The sequence below is a fragment of the Tachypleus tridentatus genome, chromosome 10 (assembly GCF_004210375.1).
Source record: "Tachypleus tridentatus isolate NWPU-2018 chromosome 10, ASM421037v1, whole genome shotgun sequence".
NCBI lineage: Eukaryota > Metazoa > Arthropoda > Merostomata > Xiphosura > Limulidae > Tachypleus > Tachypleus tridentatus.
This window is the reverse complement of record NC_134834.1, coordinates 151,601,722-151,617,141: the sequence shown is the minus strand read 5'-3', so window position 1 is coordinate 151,617,141 and position 15,420 is coordinate 151,601,722. Positions and strand designations below refer to the sequence as shown.

The 15,420-nt window shown below is 35.9% G+C and overlaps 1 protein-coding gene across 3 annotated transcripts in view; it reads left to right on the top strand.

Moving 5' to 3' along the window:
* Positions 1–15,420, top strand: part of LOC143230640 (transcription factor hamlet-like) — an 85,435-nt gene that overhangs the window by 24,569 nt on the left and 45,446 nt on the right. The window contains exon 1 of one of the 3 annotated variants that reach the window (XM_076464512.1): positions 6,324–6,552. The exons of the other annotated variants lie outside the window; for them this stretch is intronic. Within the exon in view, the coding sequence (XP_076320627.1) occupies positions 6,531–6,552 (22 nt within the window). The 5' untranslated portion in view covers positions 6,324–6,530. Of the gene's footprint in view, positions 1–6,323; positions 6,553–15,420 lie in introns of those variants that run through there. 3 annotated transcript variants of the gene reach the window in all.

The following is a 15,420-nucleotide window of genomic DNA, read 5'->3' as shown; positions in this document are numbered from 1 at the left end:
GGCTCTGGCCCATCACCGTTAGCTTCTGGGGACTGTCCATCGATTACTGATAACACCGGAATTTTGAAACGAATGGAGGTGTTCATTCCCGGACCTCACCCCCTCTTTCTCACAGCAGAAGTATATGACCTTGGGGGTTGCGAGAGCAACAGTAAAGTACAAGTTTACAACATTTCAAGCACGAGTCAAGTACTTGGTAAAACGAGGGGGGATATCTTTGCTAAATACATTCATCTAACTTCGTGAGACTAGGCTGAACAACAACAACAACAGGTTGAGCATCTGACACTAAAGTAGGCGTGCATTTTCCTATCAAGTCCTACTTACATTATTGTTACATACGCAATCTAGTTAGCAGGGCCTTGCCAATTTTAGGCTTAGAACGCTATCGATGATACGACTGAATTCCTCCGAGACGTTTGAAATGTCTAATTTACGTTACTCTCATATCTGGAATGTTAGAATGTAGCTTGCCTAATAATATCAGCCCTGGTAATTAAATGCTATTTTAAAATTGTTTTAACTTCTCCTCCATGAAAGCGTAATATTTGATAGACATTCTCAAACGATATTTCTGTTTACAATGCTTGAAACAACACCATTTCTTTAAGTTTAATGAAACTTTTACGGATATTAATACGTTATCTTGTAAACTGTGGCACGTAACTTCAGTTTGATAATAAGTAAATCGTAAAAAAAACAACTATAAAATATATAAAAACAAGCTTAAAATTATTTACTTTTATCTGTCAGATCCGTAGAAATCTGTAATACGAGGCCTAACACTACATTGACTAACGTGGCTTATTACTTTCGCCATATGAAAGCGCTTGAGCTGCCATGTCTAGGCTTGTCTGAAATTTTATTTTTTGAAATAACGTGTTTTATAGAAATTAAAATCCAGATATATTTTATAATATCATGCATAATTTATTTGCTCAAAGTTTAAAAGAAATTCGTCTAAAATTTAAATTTTTGTTGTAGTTGTAATATCCGTGTTAGATGCCAAAATCAATTAAAGAAGTAAGCTAAAACACAGAATAAAAACTTATTGAAACCTAAATGTGTATAACTTCCATGTACAACATTAAAGCAACGAGACATATCAGCAGTTTCACATGATTAGGTGTCGTATACCATGTTCTCGACAGATCATTCAGAGAGTGAATATATAGTATTTGCTCTTAAAACAAGGTTTACGTCTGTAGTAATTTCATGAAATTAATTTCACCGAAACTAAGAATGGCTTATAAACCTTTCACGAGTACGCTAATAACAATTACGTTTCATGACAAACATTTAGACTTGTGGTGTTGAGCATATCATTTAGAAGTCACGAGAGACGTTACGCAGACCAATTGGCAACTGATTATTTTGTGAAAACGACTGCACGTGCTGAACGTCAAACTAACACTTTCGGAAACAGCCTGTTATTTTGTTGGTCTTTTAGAGGCCCGTTCTGTGCTAGGTTCTCTCGTACGCGGCCTTAACAGCTCTAAATAATTTCTATACCTGGATAGCCCGCCTTCGGCACCTCCAGTGTCTGCACGCGAGCTTCTGTCGACCGTATAGATTTAAACCGAGGTAGTTACCCGATCGAAAAAAAACCAAAAACTTTTTATCGTATAGTCGTTGCCAGACCAAGCAACGAACATTGCTGAATTATTTACTGCCATTCAACAAATACCCTTTGATTTTCCGAAATCTTATGATTCGTATCAGTAAGAGCTGATGTGTTCATTCGACTGCGTGACGTCATTAAGTTACCTTATAATAAGTACACGCGTACATACTGGCACATGACGTACTGATACTTTATACAAATACCATTGGTCATTATGTGATTATGTAGATACACCGGATGACGTTGTTTTGGACGGAAATTGGATTTCGTGTTCGTGATTGTTCAGTTTTCTGTTTCAAAATATTTTCACACTTACGCACACTTGCTTTTTTGTAATAAGCAGAAGTCTGAAGACAAATGTCACATGAAAGTAGAGTTTTATGTGTTTTTGTTTGTTTACTCTTTTCTTATCTGTTTTCTCTCGATGTTAGTGTTGCAATATTTACTTTCTTTGGGTTTTCTTTAGCAAATGTTTTTGACTATGTGAAAATACTGGATACCAATCCTAAGGTAAGAGGGGAGGGGCGAAACGAGTTTCTAAAGAATTAATATGATATCTTTTGAGTGAGACGACCCAGTCTCCCCAAGGACAAGGTTTTGTAGTGCAAATCCTCTCAGGAAAGTGTGAATATTACCGCCCAGATACACCGCCGGCTGTGTGGGTTTTGCGGGCGTAACGGGACTAACAATAGAACCCCGGCATCTTTGGGCTTGGGACGAATGCACGTCCTGATGAAGTGATCACCTAGGAGAATGGGAAACTTTTTCAAAACTGTGGATTAATATGTCAACCACACTCAGAACTTTCCCGCGGTCTCTATGAACGTATGCACTTTAAAAACTAGCTTTCAAACCGCCTGTAAACTGAATTCTAATATGAATCCGGATATATCAACTGTCATCCTTAAATTAGAAAGAACATTTTTTCCGAGAGGGTTCTTGTGTGCTTTTTTCTCTTCTCTCTCTCTCTCCCTACTTCTTAACTGTGAACCTCAGCAGTTTCGATTCAAAACGTTTCTTGTTAAAGAACGTTAAGATCGCAAAATAAGTCGTTTCTCAAGTTCATCAAAATATAGCTGCTTCTCTTTCTCTATTTCCGTTGTAACACTGGTGTAAGGTATGTGTGAAAGTAATACATTTTAAGTAACAGAGCCCTCTGGAGAGAAGGTAAATGAGAACTCTGTCCTATATATAGGTCAAGTTGGTTTCACGAAAATTGCTGTTGAAAACGACAGACGGAAGAATGGAACGAAAAACTGTGGGCGGTAAGCGCTAATGGCGTTTTCAGTATTGGTACTTTAAAGAGTATAATACGCATGCGTTATGATAAAGCCTACTATCTTAGGCTTTGATGTTATTTCTTACAAGTTAAGCCTATTTTTTTTATCTCGAGATTTTTTGTTGAGCAATCCATATCAGTATGACAGTTTCATAAGTCATAGAAAAAGTAAAATGGCAGATCATGTGGTTGGACAGGTCTAACGCAAATATGAAATTGAAAACAAAATAAAAAAACGAAGTTTAAGAAGCCAGACACTGTCTGAAATATTTGAACACATACAGTATTGGATGATATAAAAAAGTTAAAAAACACATGATTGTAACTTCAGAGTAATCGCCTCTAGGTGGAGGGTTTTTCAATGGTTTCTTGTCGAACTGTAGAAGTGAATATTCGTAATTTGTACTCCGTTACAGAAAAAATGTGTTATGCTATTTAGGATCATGCGTGCGTTATAACAGTGATAGTAAAATCCAAGTAGCACAAGAGATGGTGGTTGATGGTGTTGACCAGCTCAAAATTAGGAATGATTGGAACAAATAACTCTGTTGTAGCATTGTGCGAAATCTAATAAAATAAATTCATCGCCCTCTGTTGAAGGAAAATTTAACTATATTACGAGAAAATGTCTCGATCGTTAATACACAATGTTCATTTACAAAAAATAACTTTTCGTTCTAACTGTATAGAAACTGACGTATCAGTAAACCCATGCGTATTTATTCTTATTATATCGTGAAACTAGTTTGTTCGGTTTCGAATCTAGCAAGAGGACTATCTATGTTATCAGCTGTCCCTGACATAACAGTGAAAGACTAAAGGGAAGGCAGCTAGTCATCACCATCCACCGCCAACTCTTTTACCAGATGGCCGTTACGTTATAGTTCCCCAATAGGTAGGTAATTAACTTTATGGCCACCCTGTATCTTTCCAAAGTCGTGGAATGAATCATAAAAACTATGATGAATGTTTTATGTATTTGTAAAACTAAATAAAAACACTTTTATTCAGACACTTTTGTCACCTATGTGTCGAGCGGTATTTATTGTCTAGATGTCAAACTTGTACTCATTTGCCCGACCAGGAAACAAACTTTTACACACACAAACACACGGAGATTCCTTTACGTTACACAAAGATGACAAAAGTTCAGTGAATTTGTGTTTATCAATATTTGTTTGTTAAGTCAAGATTTGTGTCTCTGTTTCCGGTGAAATGACATCAACAACAAGCCGAAGAACCAGGTAAACTAGCGGTTTTTGTTTGTTTCTCCGACTTGATAAAAGTAAACACGACCCGCCTCTTCTAACCCCACCTGTGAACTGTCTGATTAGTTCATTTACAAGATATCGCGACAAGTATGTTAGTCGACCGCCCAGGTTGTAACAAGCCCTCTAGTGGAGAAGAAGGTAAATATCGGAGCGTGGCATTCTCTGTAAGTTGTTCATGGTGGAACCACGACTAAAATAGTCGTATTAGCGGTCTGAATAGCTTATGGCTGCTAAACGTTCAAAACAGATGTTCGAAATATCTTGAACACGTCCTCTTTCAATCGTTTTAATTCATAAAATGAGTGATGTCGAACAGTTCTAAGAAATACAACATAGGTTACGATATCTTAAGAAATGTTGTCATCTGTTATGAAAAATAAAATTATTTTGCTGTTATATGTTGGCTGATCAAATTATGATCCAATAAAATCATTTTTATATTCAACTGTTTTAACAGCATCGGCGTCAAGGCAACAACAATGTAACATGCACACCTATTATAGAGTTTAAAGCAACATTCAGGGTTAAGTACGATATTATGAAGACCTAAAAGCCGACATTAGGCCTAAAACCGTTTGTTCCAGCAACAATCGATACACGGAACATGATGTCATTAAGATATATAACTGCGAGTTTGTATCAACGTTTGTATAAATAACGAGAAACGGGAGATACTAGAGTGTCTGTCTTAAACACACTGTCACTCCCAGAATACCAACTTTTATAGTATACCAGTCAAGAGTGTCACTCCCAGAACACCGAGTTATAGCGTACCAGTCTAGAGTGTTTTTCTTAAAGACACTGTCACAGAATAATGAGTTATACCAGTCTATAGTTAAAAATCATAATAGGTTCAGTTTTTGATTTTACACAATAGTTTTTTTTTATTGTTTTTAATATCATGATCTTCGTACTAAATCACTATATGGTCTTCAGCACGTGCGAGGAATAATTTATTGTTTTTAACGCCAAGATTGTAACTATTTTTCGAGATTATAAGGGGTCTTTGACATCTGTTTATAGGATTATGAGAAGAATAACCACAGGAGTGGGATGTCATCTCTCCCTAGGTCTACGGGTGGTGTGAGCGGATGAATACCTGTTAATAAGTTTAGAACTGTCTGACCTTTACCATGTGTATGTTAAGAACTGCTCTACTCGACGTCTATAGATGTCGTATTTTCTGGGAATGTACTCTAGATATCCGTAGAATTATCGAGTTCAGATCTCTCTTGTACTTTAGTCACTAATACCTGTCTTCCACCGCCTGTGTAGATAAGTTTTAATTTCAAAGGGTAATATTATATTACTATACGTCATCGTAAGGAGTCATCAACTCCTGCTTAGAGTACTACCTAGTTTTTGGTGTCAAAGGCTAAAATTATAATTATTAAACAACGTAGTAAGGGTCATCAACTCCTGCTTAGAGTACTTACTACCTAGGATTTAATGTCAAAGGTTAATATAATAACAAGTCTATGAAGCTGTCACGGGATTTCGGGCCCTGCTTAGAGGAAGATGTTGCCCAAGGTTAATATTGTATCTGTAATCGGGGCTCTAAACGGTTATTACCATTTTTAACAACACTGTCTCGTTTTTAATGTCAAAGTTTAAGATCTCTTTTGATAGCTTGTAATGAAGTAGTTGTACTTATCAATACGCACACCAGCTGTTGTATCCTAACCGACAAATATACTGAATTGAAGGACACGGAATATTTGATCCAAAGACATCTTGGAACGAAAGTTCTAATTAAGTGAAACATAGATTATTTTAAAAATATCATCAGTGTTCAACGTTAAATGTATATTTCAGCGATGTTGCTTGGCTTCTTTCTTCTGTCAGAAGCCATCTTCTGTCTTTAGTATGGATAGACAGACGGCACTGCACAAATTAGGCCTACAGTAAGTTGATCAAAGAGTCCCCTTCCCACAATAGTTCGTATCACCCTACGCTCTGATAACCTTTCAACGTCATCAACTCTTCGAGTTACCGGGGAAGGGAAATCGCTGGTGTCTGTTCGCTCTCAGAGAGAAAGCAAGCGACCTTTCCGCGGACCAATAGCAATGAGTTCTCCAGCCACATGTGACATTAAGGCCACGCCCTTAGGGCGAAGCAAGAACCAGAACCAATATCGCATGCTGCCATTTGACAGAAAGTAGTATAGCGTATGTTTGAAGCGAGCTTGAACCTCCTGAAACAGTGAAAGAAGACCAGACAAATAACCTGCATGGTGCTGCACCCTATCGAGTTGGCACATTGTCAGTCGGGATAAAAGATTTCGAAGTGTTTCCACAGCTAACGGAAGAAGTCAACTGACATCTGCAATAGACATCGTTTTCCGAGCCTCGACAAAATGTCTATTTCCATAACAGGAAGTAAGTGCTAATTGTATCTAAAATGCAGGGACAAAAAATTTCTGTAATTACTTTATTCGTTACTAACAAATACGTGTTTTTACATAATTACATATAACATCGCGTTTTCATCTTTCATAAATTTCCTAGTGTAATATCTAGAATAAAAACTGCTTAAAAATTTAACATATTCACAACAAGTTTTAACATTTCCCCTTATAACTCACACCGCTTTGGTACAAGAGATATAGGATGTGTATTTTTAAGTATATATTTGTGTGGAGTTGGTTTAAGCTCTTAAAACTTGGCACTGTTGTTTTTTTTCTTTAAACGTTTCGTAGCTACCGTTTTACCACACAAAGTGCTTCCCGTACAAAGCTGCTTGTTGATCACAGAATTCAATTTTAAATGTGACTCATCAATTAACTCTATTTCGGCGACAGAAATGCCAGTTTTTGTTCTCTTTCTACTTATTAGCAAACTATTCCTAAATTACAGAACCACTCACTTCCCAATCTTTCTTTCAACTAAATATCAGAGCGTTTATCTATCAACGTTCACAAATGTTACAGAGAAATAGCGAAATACTGATGCTTGTACGTTAACTAGAATATATTTTACAACTCACACTCACCGTCAAAAGGAAAGCAAACCCTCGGAAACCCGATTATTCTATTGTTACATTCAGTTACCGTCACAAGGAAAGTAAACCTTTGGAAACCCAATTATTCTATTGTTACATTTAGTCACTGTCACAAGAAAAGTATGCCCTCGGAAACCCGATTATTCTAATGTCACATTTAGTCACCGTCACAAGGAAAGCAAGCCCTCAGAAATTCGATTACATTAATGTTATTTTCACTCAAGTTACGTGAGTCAGTTCATCCCTGACTGATAGACACTCAACCTAAGATAATATTTACTGACGAAACACTTCAGTGTGCAATTCTATCTTCCCTGTTATATTTATCTTACTTCGAGTCGTCGGTTCCTATTAATTAGTGTTTCATCTGTGTTCAGTTACGTTACTAGAGCTAAAACGTTTATAGTATTATCGCTTGACATATCTATCACTGTTTATACAGCATATAAAATCTCTTATATATTGTAACTATAATTTCAGTCTCTATACGCCCCCCGCTAGTACAGCGGTATGTCTTCGAACTTACAACGCTAAAATCAGGGGTTCGATTCCCCTCGGTGGGCTCAGCAGATAGCCCGATGTGGCTTTACTATAAAAAAAATACAAACCCAGTCTCTATATTACAATATACAAAACATTCTTGATGACGAGAAACCCACTTCAAGTATAAATGTATCTCAGGACGACTGGTATGGGTATTAACACCGTTATCAATAAAGCTTTGTTTTGTTAACCTCAAGATGATCTAAGAAAGTCGAAACATTGTTCTCTGCTTTATTAGTAAAAGTGTTAATAATAATACCAGCCGTTTTGAGATACATTTATACAGAACATTGCTTTGGTTTTAATCTTTATATTATACTATATAAAACAGTGTTTTTGTTTCAATCCTTATATTATACTATATAGAACAGTGCTGTAGTTTCAATCTCTATATTATACTATATAGAGCAATGCTGTAGATTCAATCTCTATATTATACTATATAGAGCAATGCTGTAGATTCAATCTTTATATTATACTGTGTAGAACTGTGTTGTAGTTTCAGTCTCTATACTATAATATATAGAACACTGCTTCAGTTTCAGTCTCTATACTATAATATATAGAACATTGCTTCAGTTTCAGTCTCTATATCGGCTTATATAGAACAGTGCTGTTGTTTCAGTTTTTATAATACAATACAGAGAATATTGCTGTAGAGTCAGTCTCAATATTATACTATCTTGAACAGAGATGTATGTAGTTTCAGTCTTCATATTATACTATATAGAACAGTGATGTAGTTGTAATCCTTATATTATAATATATAATTTCCTATACGTGACAAACTATAAATTGTTGCCATGTTTCAAATCTCTATGCCATTATGGGGTTACACTTTAATTCCCCATATATGACAACCTAAAAACGAAGATATAGTTTCAGTCTGAATATAATTTATTCTCTTGTTTACTGCAATAGTTAATAGACCGGTCTAACAGTTTTGCTTCAATATTATAGAGCATTTAATAGACTGCTCCAACAGTTTTGTTTCAATACTACTTCAGTAGTTAATAGACTGGTACAATAGTTTCAGTATTACTTCAGTAGTTAATAGACCAGCACAATAGTTTTGTTTCAATGTCGCCTTTTATATTGTTGCGTGTTAACAGTTTTAATGAGTAGTTCAGATTTTAAAGCTTTGTGTAAAACGAGTCCTTTTAGAAGCATCTGTTAAAAAGTTAAGCAATCAGTACAGTGTTTCACAAATGTAGACAAGAGTTTCATAGACATTAGAGTTTTAAGCCTAAACACATATTATCGAGTAAAAGTCGTTGCGTGGTAACAATTGTTTTAAGTTTTGGGTTTTAAAGTTTCGAATAATTTGTATTGTTAGTGAAACTGGTTAGGTATATTGAAAACAGGTTTAAATCATGCTAAGTTGATTTCTATGAATATCGTTGATGGTGGATCGTGGAATAAACTAGTCACACAGGAGTAATGTCAAACAATTAACAGTATAAACCGGGTTTTTGATTTTCGGTTTTAACCAATCACAAAATAGAGAGTGGGAAAGGAAACTGTGCTTTCCAATCAACATTAGAAGTGATTATTCAGTTTAATTAACTTTCCTGAGTCACTGTCTTCACTCGATTTAACTGTAAAGGGTCGTTTGGTTTTATAATATCATATAAAATAGTAATTGTTCTTATAAAGTTTTAACAGTAATAGAACTGCCATTTCTTCCATAAGATAATATCAGTGTGTTGAGAATCTATTCCGATTATCCTCATTGTGCTAAGAAAACTGAAAAACACCGATCTTAAGATATCCAAATATAAAACCGCTAAAAATGAACATCGAAACATACAAGTCCTAAATATAATTGGGACAGTAGCAGCACTAATTTTAATTTTTGTCCTTCTTTCGATTAAGAAATAGATAATTTGAAACAGATTCAAGATTTCATGTCCGTCGGAAATGAAGCACAGCTAGAATGGTATATATCATATATGTGTTATATAAATAAAGCATATGAGTTGCTTTTTATAGGGATTTATTGTAAACTTGTACAATGTAATTCTTTGATAAACGACACTAACCAGGCTGGTGATAACGTGCGTTAGTCTACTCAGAGTTAGCACTGCGGTGGCGACGTCTCAGACCACTGGGATGTCGTAGTGTTACCAGTAACGCATAATTTAGTAAAGAGACGAAGATACAGGGGCATTGTTCGAATGAGACCTGCTATGATGACGTAGACTGCTTTGATGAGATATGCCTTTGTGCCGTAGGAAATTTGACCTGTGTACTGTTCAGTGTCATGACTGACTCGGGCCGCCTCGGCTCGTGCCTGATCTTCGGCACGTGTGTCAGCAACCACGTGCTGCATTTTGATATCTTATTTTTCTTTGACGTAACAGTAATAAGACTTATTAATGAAAGGTAAACGATAGAGATTACCCTCAAAGACTTTATTATTCTTCAAAGGGTAACCTCACATTAGCACAAGCCTGTCACACGTTCTAGACTTACGTGCGGTAAAGTAAAAAATATTTATCAAAAGATATCCGAAATTGGAACGGAAGAGAAGTCGCAACTGGTATGAAGTGTAGGCGTCTGAAGGAAATACGTGAGTGTACAATAGCTTTTGTATTTTAAGAAGTTTACACAAATGGATAAAAACGTTCACGACAATATCTCGTTCAAACAGCGGAGCTTAAATAATTAATGTGTTACCACTCAAAGTTTTTATTTAGGCGGCTGTAAAATTAGAAAAGAATAACGCCTATTATTTTATGTGTTGACGTAAGTTCCGTTTCCGAAAATTTGTTATAAAAACTGTCGGATACGTTTGCTCTAAAATATGAGACTTGTGAAAATTGTTGCGCGTGAAGCTGGATGTTCCCTGGACAGTATAAGAGGTGTATTAAGTGTTTTAATAAAGCCATAACTATTGAAAACCAGTTGTCGTCTTTTATCAAGTTCTGGATGTTTGCCTCGTTTATATGGCATTTCATTAACATATAATAGTTGACGTAAAAGTAAATGCAATGGAAAAAGACGCGATAATTGATGGTAAGTCACTTTAGGACTTAACCCTTTGTCTTATTCCGTCCTGTCAGTCATTGTGGATCCGGGCGTAGCCCATTGGTTAACCTGTTGGACGGTGGATCAGAGGTTTATGCTATGCTATTACTCAGCCCCCTCTGAATCGCGCTCAGCACTTTTGGGATGTGTGATAAGTGTAGCAGTTATAGCTCCCATTACTAGATTAGAGTAGAAATACGACTTGGCAGTGGGTGGTGTTGACTAAATGCCTTTTCTCTAAGCCCATCACTTCAACAACACATTTATTTTTGTCACTAAAATAGTGTTTTTATACTACCAACAAAAATAATCGTTACGAATATTAGCAACTGATGAACTAAGTTGAAATGGGGAATTGATCATTTTCATTAACAGCTCGCAAGACAGCATGACTTCAATCACCGTAGTAAAGGATTCCAGTATAACTGTACCCTGATTGGTTGGTTGATTTAGTGTTTTATGACACAAAGCAGCTAAGCTATCTGCGCCTAACTGTATCCTGAATCTGGTAAAAAATTCTAATATGTTAAATATGCCCGGAATCTGGTAAAAAATTCTAATATGTTAAATATGCTCGGAATCTGTTTATTCCGGTTCTCTATTTCTTTAAATAAACTATTTTGATGCCGATTTAAACACAATAAGTAACTACATATGATGTTCAAATTTTGAATGGATGATAAAACATGTTAACAACGTGTAGAAATATATTTCCAAGTAATTCAAGATCACGTTGGAAGGAGAGACGGTTAGCAAAATCACATGATAAATGTCTCGCTAGAAGGTCTTTTATGTACAGTACGGCTCAGCTCAGTACAATTTAGGTGCTTACGACAGTCGTGGAATCTACAGTGGGATTATCTGCTCATAGGCCTGACAAACTAGAGGGAAGGGAGCTATTCAACAGCACCCGTCGCCAACTGTTGCGCTACTCTTGTCTGACAAAATTAGTACGACTCGATCGTCACTGTTACGGCGTACTTAGGGGCGTGTTCTTTGTGATAAAGGGACGCGAGCCACGAACACTTGGATTCACAGTGAGGGAACACCAACCATTAGTAAAATTAATTAATCTATTATTAAGTCCTCTGGCATGCTCTTTCCTCAGAAAGCTGAAATAAGAGGCTGGAAATATTAATTTCTTAGACAATTAAAATTAGAAATACATTACAGAGAAAAAATACAGAAATTAATTAGTTAATTTACTGAACCAGTTGAAGTGATGGATTCGTCAATTAGTCAAGTTATCGAATCAATTGAAATGATGGATTCCTTAATTAGTTAAGTTAGCGAACCAGTTAATGTGATGGATTCCTTAATTAGCTGAGTTAGCGAATCAATTGAAATGATGGATTCGTTAATTAGTTAAGTTAGTGAACCAGTTAATGTGATGGATTCCTTAATTAGCTGAGTTAGCGAATCAGTTGAAATGATGGATTCGTGAATTAATTAAGTTAGCGAATCAGTTGAAATTTTGGATTTGTTAGTTAGTTAAGTTCGCGAACCAGCTGAAGTGATGCTTACTATAGAACACCGCAACCACAGCATCTGTGTAAGTAGTTGGTTACGTGTTTCTGGACTGTATGGATTAATTGTTCACATGTTCAGTTCGTAAGGTGTTTTTATTGTAAAAACATGAATCTTTGTATGACTTTTATTATTGTTACTACGCGATAATTTGAAGTCCAGTGTGTACAGTCATTGGCCGTTGTTAAGATGTGCGTCTAGCTTGACAGAACGACTAAGTCACACTCATCTCGGACAAGATCTGCGGCGCTTGGTCTGTTACTCCGTACCAACCAATTTTTTGTGGTATTCCTGACGTGGACAATAGGAAAAAAGTTATTTGTAAGCAGGACCACTTGATCCACGGGTCCACTGGGTGTTGTAGGTGTAATAATAAATAAAATATTAAATATATAAACTAATAATGATAACAAACCAGTTTCTAAAGGTGCTTTTATTTTTTAATTTCCTTATTTTTATGACTAATACATCTAGTTTATCAAACTGTATTTTCTTTAACGTAGGAGTATGAGGAGTCGGTTGGTGGTGGTGGTAATGGGCACCAGTGCCTTAACAGAAAACTGTCATTAAGCAGCAGTTATATTTAAAAATACGTTGATTGTATTTGATGATATATCCTACGATGTACAGTTAAAAATACATTGACTGTATTTCGTGATATATCCTAACTTACAGTTAAAATACATTAACTCTTTTTGAGGACACACCCTACGACTTACAGTTAAAATACATTAAATGTATCTGAGGATATACCCTACAATGTAAATTAACTGTATCTGAAGATGTACCCTCTAACACACATTTCGTAACTAATTTTTCATATTCAAACAATATTTATCAGTGACAGTTATAACTTCTTATGTAGATGGTTTTTTTTACTGCAAAGCTGTGTCTACCGCGAGTGGGATCAAAACCCAAATTTTTTGGATAAAGTTTTCGTTGACCACACAGGGATATCTGCTCAAAGTTTGATTGTTCAAGTATCCTATCCGTGACATCTATAGGAAACTATAGAATTCACAAGTTCTTCAAATTTGAAGTCACGATGAAATAAATTATTAATTAAATAAATTTTTCCAACTTTGATGTCAATTTTATAAAGCTTTTGAAGTTAAAATTGGAAGTGACCATTACTGTTGTTAATAAATGAACGTTTGTGGTACTGTTGTGGTTGTCGTTCAAGAATCTTGGAAATATATTCCGAGTTTCTAAGGGTGGTGATAGTGTTATTTATATATCTAGGATAGATGGCGCTGTAGTCACTCCATCATAAAGGCTGCAATTAACCAAAGAATGTGATTACTCTTTTGGAATATCTACCCAAAAGAAACCGATTTGGAAGTAATTAGGTCAGAGCCATTTTTAAAAAATCGAATTATTTTGTATGAATTTCGCGCAAACTTACACGAAGGCTATCTGCTCTAGCCGTCCCTAATTTAGCAGTGTAAGACGAGAGGGAAGGCAGCTAGCAAGGCATCACCACCCACAGCCAACTCTTGGATTACTCTTTTACCAACGAATAGCGGGATTGACCATCACATTTTAATTAGTATAATAACAAGTTCTGTCTTTTAAATGATATAATGGCCCGGCATGACCAAGCGTGTTAAGGCGTGTGACTCGTAATCTGAGGGTCGCGGGTTCGCATCCCGGTCGCGCCAAACATGCTCGCCCTTTCAGCCGTGGGGCGTTATAATGTGACGTTCAATCCCACTATTCGTTAGTAAAAGAGTAGCCCAAGAGTTGGCGGTGGGTGGTGATGACTAGCTACCTTCCCTCTAGTCTTACACTGCTAAATTAGGGACGGCTAGCACAGATAGCCCTCGAGTAGCTTTGTGCGAAATTCAAAAACAAAAAACAAATGATATAATATGAACGAACTTTTAATTTCCCAAAGTACAATATAATCTTACGCATTTATTGGCTAGTGAAATTCATCATATCACGCATATACGAATTATTTTGATATATTTTCTGAAAGCTTAAATCAGTTAATCTTGTTAGCCTCGTTGAAGTATTAATGTCAAAACGTTGGTTTAAATAAAATCAATTATGTTTTCTGGAGTAATGACCGTTTCTGCTATCTTATTTGTTATGTAATAGTTATGTATATCTTTGAAACCTCAAGGTCCGGCATGAACAGGTGATAAAAGTACTCAACTGGTAATCCCCGTTGCATCAAACATGCTCGCCCTTTCAGCCGTGGGAACTTTATAATGATACTGTCAATCCCACTATTCGTTGGTAAAAGAGTAGCCCAAGAGTTGGCGATGGGTGGTGATGACTAGCTGTCTTCCCTGTAGTCTTACATTGCTAAATTAGAGATGGCCAGCGCAGATAGTCCTCGTGTAGCTCTGCGCAAAATTCAAAAACAAACAACCTTGGAAACCTAGTGTCTGTACTGACAGTTGGATTATAACACTGATTCAAATAATTTCTTGAATCATATAATCTTTATGAAATATTTCTATTTATCCAATATTACTATTTCCTTTATCAAATTTCAAATTATAGCTTTTTTCGTTTTTACATAAAAATTCTTCGTTTCTCCGGAAGTTAAAAAACATCACAATTATACCACTAATTTAACTTATAATATTATTGACTTTAGGGAACCGATCGAAGTACAATCCTCAGACAGTGAACTTGGTTGGAATACTAAATTGTTATACTTTGTATAGTTAGGCTAGGTGGTTAGGGCGCTCGATTCGTAATCTCAACGTCGCGACTTCTGATCGACATCCCCGTCTTCAAAATGCACACCCTTTCAACGGTGGGAGCGTTATAAGGATACACTCAATTCCCCTATTGGTAAAACAGTAGACCAAGAAATAGTGGTGGGTGGCGATGACCTTCCTCTAGATTGTCTTTATAAATTAGGGACGGTTACCGCTGTTAGCCATCGTTCAGCTTTATGTAAGATCCAATAACCAACCAAACCTTCTGTGGTTAAGTATTCCGTCATCTGGTGCTTCTGTAAACAAATTTCTACTTCATCGTCGTTTTGAGATGGTTACTAATAGATTATTTTTCTAAAACTGTACAAAATAATTCTATTGTACTGTTACAATTTGATATAAAACATTATTACAAAGTAAAACCTTCTATAAACTGTCGTCTTAATGTTTTATATAAAATATTATAAT